The sequence below is a fragment of the Oratosquilla oratoria genome, chromosome 13 (genome assembly GCF_046742065.1).
Source record: "Oratosquilla oratoria isolate Oo_2021 chromosome 13, ASM4674206v1, whole genome shotgun sequence".
Lineage (NCBI taxonomy): Eukaryota > Metazoa > Arthropoda > Malacostraca > Stomatopoda > Squillidae > Oratosquilla > Oratosquilla oratoria.
The window spans coordinates 10,492,437-10,500,345 of NC_134789.1; the positions used below are offsets into that span (position 1 = coordinate 10,492,437).

The window sequence follows — 7,909 nt, forward strand, 5'->3', positions numbered from 1 at the left end:
ACACGTGTGTGTATATGTGTACAGTCAATGTTTCATGTTCAGTTCCCCTTTTGTGATATATATCATATACTGTATATTTCCTATTTTGGAACACCATGTATATTTTCTTGCCACCTGCTTGGTATACATGTGTCTTTGATTCAAATATTCACTCCTCCTTTGTTGCACCTGTGAACATAAACATCCATACCTTATGTAGATGTTTCTTTGATGAACTTAGACGTAAATGTACCTGTATCATTTTTTCATACTTTTCAATTGCGCCATACCTACCTGCGTCGGTGTCCGGACATAATCCCTCCGGACAATATCCCTCCTGGACAGAATCCCTCCTTGAGTATATGTTTATCTATGTATTTCAATATATTAATGTATTTACATATTAATGTATTTTGATATATATTCTCATGATATTTGACTGTATATGTGAATATGTTTATTTATGTATTTTAATATACATATAATATTTTCATATATGTTTGTAAGGTGTAGTAGTGAAGCAATAATCTGTTTTCATAAATTATTTATTCTAACAAGTATATAAATGTCTGTACTGCATGCATTAGCACCTCGGTAAAGTACGATGTTAATTACTTTGCATGTGATGGTATATAATGGGAGAGCTGCTAATCTGAATAATGTGGGGGATTTTGTCCAGTCCGCTCACTTTTGTGGAGGGATTCTGTCCAGGAGGGATATTGTCCGGAGGTATTTTGTCCGGGGGGATTGTGTCCGGGAGGGATTATGTCCCGGATCCACCTGCTTCATATTTACCGTTCCATTTTTTCCTGCGCCTTTTCCAGACATCTCTATAGCCAAATACGATAAATCAACCCTACGTACCCCAGCCTAACCTGGTGAACGGTCAACTGGTTCCCAAATTTGCACCCCTAGGACAACTCATCCTCGAATTTTTTATCTAAACAATAGTTTTGAGATATTTAGCAGGAATCAAAATACCATGATATATTATGTAATATTAGATAATACACAGGTTGACCTTCAATCGCCTAACCTAACCCTGTAATGACCCGGATCCTCTGCAGATGTCTCGAGATATTTTTCAACTCAAAACAACACTGGGAACGGGTTAACAGACATTTGGGCTCGGACGTTTGGGCTATGGGCCAACACCCCCGGGTGTTTGGGCCACGTAGATACGACTATTGGGCCATGGGACAAAAACAAAAAACAAAATATATATATATATATATATATATATATATATATATATATATATATATATATATATATATATATATATATATAATGTTTTTTTTCTATTCCATACCAGATTTGCATATTTACAAATATACAACTATATTGTAAGTTTGTGAGTGTAATCAATTTTACAAGATTTTACAAGAAGTTTAGATGGCCCAAACGTCCTACAATCCTGGGAAAGAAGTGGTGGTGGAAAGTCACATTTAGTTGTGATTATACACTAGGTTAGCCTAGGTAAAAGTTGAATTGGGTTAGGTTAGGCTGGGATACGTATGGTTGTTTTTATCACATTTGGTTAATTACACTTTAATTCGCCATGCAACAAAATGGATCCGGGACATTACTCCTCCGTTATTTCTTGTCACGGACATTTCTCCTCCATCATGGGGACATTTCACCACCATGAAAACTTTAGATATATGAGCTTATACATGGCTTCTATGTGAACAGTCTGACCATATCGTGATAGTATGACAAAGCAGGTTAAGGGGTTTTCACACTAGGCTTCACCCGTGCTGACAGTTCAGTGTTCGTTTGAGTAAAGACGACTTCGGTTACAACATTTTATTTTTCAAATGCCCAAATATCAAATCATCTTTTCGTCATCTACAGTGAAGCTGAATGATGAACTAAGAGATTGTGAACCTATACGAATGTTAGACATACTGCTGAAACGTTCTTAGAGAAGTCTAGATTTCTGCAGGCAAAGTCATATTCTAGTTATTCAAATGGAGGTTGGAGATAGGGGTGTCCGGACATAATCCCTCCTGGACACAATCCCCCCGGACAATATCCCTCCTGGGGGACAAATAGCCCAGTGTGATAGCCCCTTTAGGGTAGTCAGGCTTAAAGTTTTTGTTATTGCGTCACATCTATTTCCGGTCTGGATAGTATTACAAAATCTGGAAGAATGTTAAGTCGTTTAGTCGGAAATGGGTCATATCTTCTTTATTCTGTGCTCAGATTGCGTAATCGGAAGCGTGCTGGTCTCGCATTTGCTGGTTCGATTCCCGCATTCCTTTCGTATAAAGTGTGACCTAATTTTGAAAGTTTTGTTTATTACCAATTTTATTTCTCGGTTTAGATTAAAGGATGATTTTTTTATTAGATTTAACTACTGGTATCTCGACTAGTGTTCACTTGCTAAGAGTAAAAAGTAAATATAGATCAAGGGACATTGATACATTAATATTTAGCTAACTTTTACTGTAGTGAACAGCATATGAACTGAATTCGTAGTCAGTAAAATATGGAGTATATCCATACTATCAACACCCTGGAACATTTAGATATGTAGGATTTTGATCACTATATGTGGGATTATGAACAGTGGGATACTGACTATGGTATTTTGATTTTGGGGATTTTGAACGTACAGCTTTAGTTACCTGTCCCAACAGTCCCCAAAATACATAGAACAAATGTGGCTGTTTCGGCCGCATCCACTCAGCGCCTCCTGGCGTAGGCTCCTCTTCACTTTCTTTATACTATGATTTTATGGTAATACAAGGTTTATGTGTATACGCACACAACATTATATTATAGCTCGATGCTGCGGTAGACTTTTCACGCTATAGTTCGATGCTGCGGTAGACTTCACGCTATAGTTCGATGCTGCGGTAGACATCACGCTAAAGTCGAAACGTGAGGTAGACCTCACGCTATAGTCGAAACATGAGATAGATCTCACGTTATAGTCGAAACGCGAGGTAGACCTCACGCTATAGTCGAAACTGGAGGTAGACCTCACGCTATATTGAGGCAGACCTCACGCTATATTGAGGCAGACCTCACATTAGAGTCGAAACGGGATGTAGACCTCACCTTTTATTCAATACAGAGGGTGAAGCCTTTATATAAAAAGCGAAGGTATTACAGACACATAGTACAAGGTGACATATTTTTATTTTTGGGGAATGTGACAAAGAGTACGTCATAGCGATACACAGATATGAAAATGAAGAAAACGATGATGGTAGACACTGCAACATGTTCTTAGACTTTCTACCTGTTTTGGCGTAGGTTCCTTCGATCTACGGAGGGAGTGGGTTCTACTATCTACTCATATCTACAGTCATGCCTCTCGACACTTGAAAAACGAACAAAGGTACAGCTACACGGTCACTACTGTGAGGGATGAAAATTATACAAAATATCACAACCTGGCCTGGGATTACGATTATGATGAAGAAACGACTCACCAAGATGCGCTCAAAAATGTCCTCTTCGGGAACTCAGTACAGTTGAATGCAAAAAACGTCAATACTGTATTGTCAATACTGGCTTGTGCAAGCGTTGGTCGACAGTAGTAGTAATCCCAACTTCTTGATTGGTTTGAATACTTTCAAACGTAGTAGGATTTGTCTTTGGAGTAACTACGTACGATATACATGTCTTCATTCACAATGTTTACACGTGTTGCATATATCCTTGTATGCATATGTATTTGGGTTTATGTTGTTCCTGTAACCAATATATGAAACAAAGGAAGAGAGTGGTCATTATACATTTACAGTTATGAGCAAAAGAATTTACCCACTCATAGTTTTTCATTATACAAAATTCATATTCTTTGTCTGACATTTTTTATATATGAAAATCGTCCAACTAATTTAGATATTATATATGCCACATACTCGTAAAAATATCTATGTGAAAATTGTAGCGTGGGTCAAAACTTTTGCTCGTGACTACATATGTTAATGCAGATACCCAAACCTGATTCATAATATATCAAAATTATCTAAATATACTGTTCAATGTTGTAATAGTGCAATTTTGTTTAAAAATATATTTGTAAGAGATCTACTCTGTACTAATGAACCTGCGTCGAATTAGGGGTAACATTTCCCGGGAAGTGTTAGATCATGGTTTCCGACATCAGACCCCACTATAGCCATGTCTAGATAGTGTAGCAATTCCTATATCTGTAGCTACAGGAACTACAGCTGCACCGTTACTACAAGGGACGGAATTTTCCAGCACACTGTAGATTTTATTTCAGTATCCACAGGGTGTACTAGTACACCAGGTTAAGAAACTATTAGACCATTGTTCATGTCATTCTTGTATGGCTTCTTAAGCATAGTTTGTAATGGTGAACACGAGAGGTGCTCTATACCAGTTTTGAATTTCAGTGTTAACACTTAATCATTATAGTCGACCTGAGGGCCGCACGGTAACCCCGTGAATACCATTTTGAACTCTGGCCAGCCGGGGAGGCGATCCAATGTCGGTCTGTTTTTTTTTTCAGCGGCTTACCACAATTGACAGGGCTATGCCCTACCACGGGTTTCTCAATTTTCATTGTGTGGGATTCATTCACAACTACAGTCTCTCTAACACGCTTAGAAAATTTAAATATACTTCGTACCATTCATAAAAAACTACTAATCCAGAGTAAGGCACCGTGGGTAATTACGAAGGCTGTATCGTTCCACAGGGGATAGCCCAGTGGTCCTGCATTAGGTAGTTTCTCCTGAATTACGTTTATTGCTCAACAGTGAAATATGGAGGAGCATGCCGACAGGAGACCTTTTGGTCCATATCTAGGTCGGATAGTATTTGAATAATTATGATATGCCAATAGTCAGATGATGATGTCCAAGACAATTGAGCATAACATGTACATTCACTCACATAGTACCACAAAAATGCACAAATTAACAAAAAATGTGTGAAAAAAGGAGTTTTCAACGTACCACGCAAGAGAGGACATACTGTATATGGACAAGATCTATAGCATTTGCCTCAAACATATTGAATTTCATGACTATATTAAACATATTGATTTCAGTGTATACAGACAAAGCATATGCACGGAAGGAAGAGAACATTATCAAGCGCATCTTTGGTGAATTTCAGCCCGTCATTGCACACATAAATAAATCCTTAAAACAAAGTTTGTCGATCATAAAAAAAGGACAAATATTACAAAAAATCATATAAAAAAGACAAGATTAATTAAGTGACGAGACTACGCTTAAAACTTTAAACCGTTATTTTCTAAACTGGCTATAATTTTCATTAACCATCTCCCGATCGGCGACTTGGCAAAGGACATGGGCATAGGCCCGTTATATGTCACTTCCGGGGAAGGCGCGGAAGCCGCCGCTGAGATCTCGACAAAACCGTCGTTGAGTGTTGCCGATATCTGTTGACTGCATAGGCGGGACTGTGGATAGCAAGGGAAGAAACCCGTGGACACTGACTTCGGGGTTCTACAGAAGGACTCGGGGACAGGGTCGATGCTATTGTCCGTAGACACACAGAACGCTTGTACCTCCTTCAGACCAGGATCTGGAACAGACGAATAGTTGTTTACAGTCACCCAGGGTACTTTGTGAGGAGGTTATCAAATGTAAACGGGTTAAAACCTACAGAAAGAGGAGAAGATCGTCCTACCTGGTCCACACGTGACTGAGCAGGGTGTGGTGACCAGCCTCCAATGATATCTCTTCGAGTCTTCTGGTCCAGGGAGAAGTTCCTCATTGAAGGACACCGCTCTTTCGCTATGGACTTCGCCGAAGTCCGGGGCACCACTACTTAGCCTTGTCTTCTTTAAGGTACCAGATGGGTAGGGGATCGTGTCGGAGGCTGATGAAGAGGTCTTGGAGGAGAGGGAAGGATCTGGTTTCTTGTCGGAGAAGTCTCTGGCGAAGAGAGGGTTCCGGAGATCTACAGTGGATGATCCCTTTGGGCTCTTTGGGTCATTGGTTTGTACTGCACAGGAATAAAAAAAAAAGAACCGGTCCAGGTAAGTGTCAGTATCGGCACAGATAGTAAGTGTTCTTGTAAAAACCAAAATACAGCAAAATGTTGAGAAAGTATATCATCACTGACTTGCAAAACACTGGCTCCAAAAATACAGAGGGAAGATTATGCCATTTACGAAAAGCCCGAAAACGAGGGGCATTTTCTTAAAGAGTTCAAATCGTATATAGATGGAAAGATGAAGGGCAAAAGTGAGCATATTTTTCGATTAAACTCATATTATATATATTTTTTCGAAACCTACTTATTCTTTGGGAAACTTACTCGTGTTGTTGAGTGCATCGACGAGACTCAGAAGATAACTATCGTCAGAGATCCCAGGGACTCGATGAGAATTGGTCTTGAGGTCTCGACGTCTGAGCTGTCTCCCGGTCCTCCTGGACCTTGGCTCTTCCTCATCCTCTTCTTCTGTGTCTCTCCGACTCCTCTCCGTCTCCTCCTGGTTGACGCTGCTCACGTCCCTCTTCTTGAGGATGTCTAGGTGGGAGTTTCTCGATCTTTGATAGCTGGTGAATGCGGTGTTACGAAGTGGTGTGTTGTCGTGTCCGAAGTCCTGGTTAAAGGGTAAGAAACGTTGAGATGTTTGTATGAAAAATTGATAAAAATTATTATTATAATTTTATATGTTTACACACACACACACACACACACACACACACACACACACACACACACACACACACACACACACACACACACACACACACACACACACACACACACACAGGCACACACGCACACACACACACGCACACACACACACACACACACACACACACACACACACACACACACACACACACACACACACACACACACACACACACACACACACACACACACACACACACATATATATATATATATATATATATATATATATATATATATATATTGGGTAAAATGGAGGAAGAGAAGGAGCAATAAAAACAAAAGAAGCTTACAAACAAGCTAGAAATGACTATATAAGAATTCGCAGGGAGGAGGAAATAGTTTCGAAAGAGGTGTCGAAGATAAATACAAGGATAAATCCAAACTGTTTTACAGGTTTATAATTGGTAAATTGAGACACAGGGAAGTAACCACCAAGTTAATAGTGGGGTTGAGATCTCTGAAGATGCATCAGCTCAGGCAGAAATAATGAATGTAAGATTTCGATCGCTTTTCACAAAAGAGAGTATTTTTTTTAAGGAAAACGAGGGGAACAAAAATCCAGATTTAGAAGATATAAATGTAGAAGTGAGGGAAGTGCCCGATCTCTTGAGATCTTTGGATTTGACAAAAGCTTCAGGACCCGACAAGATCTCAAAATGGTTACTCAAAGAAAGTAGGTAACAACTAGCGGACAAGATTCACAGTCTTATTACATGTTCGTTGAAAGAAGGCATTGTACCGCTTGATTGTGAAAGGGGAAATGTGGTACCAATTTACAAAGGTGGAAATAAGGAGACACCACTAAACCATAGGCCGGTATCACTGACCATCGCAATAGTGAAATTATGTGAAATGATTGTGAAAGTATGATGGACCAAACATCTTGGAGAGATGAACATTTTAACAGACAGTCAGTTTGACTTCAGATCTGGAAGGTCGTATGTCTAGCTTTTACTCGAGCGATTAATGCGCTACAAGAGTAAGGGAGATGGGTGGACTGTGCGTACATCGACCTAGACAAGGGTTTTGATAAAATGCATCACAGTCAACTTATGTGGAAATCGGAGCATGTTGGAGGACTGAGAGGCAGACTACTCGAATGAGGGAAAGATTTCTTGAAGGAAAGATACACGAGGGAAGTAATAAAGGCTAAGAGTGGAGTTCCACAAGTTTCAGTACTTGCACCAATAATGGAAGGAACAAGCTCTACCAACATGTTTGCAGAAGACGCAAATATCACGAGAAGATTGAAAAATGA

The 7,909-nt window shown here is 39.5% G+C and overlaps 1 protein-coding gene across 1 annotated transcript in view; it reads right to left on the minus strand.

The window, feature by feature from the left end:
• Window positions 1-3,118: 3,118 nt before the first annotated feature.
• LOC143032309 (uncharacterized) overlaps window positions 3,119-7,909 on the minus strand; it is a gene marked incomplete in the record, with an annotated part of 57,327 nt that continues 52,536 nt past the window's right edge. The window contains 3 exon segments of the mRNA XM_076196828.1: window positions 3,119-5,523; window positions 5,629-5,946; window positions 6,262-6,550. Coding sequence (XP_076052943.1) covers window positions 5,207-5,523; window positions 5,629-5,946; window positions 6,262-6,550 — 924 coding nt within the window.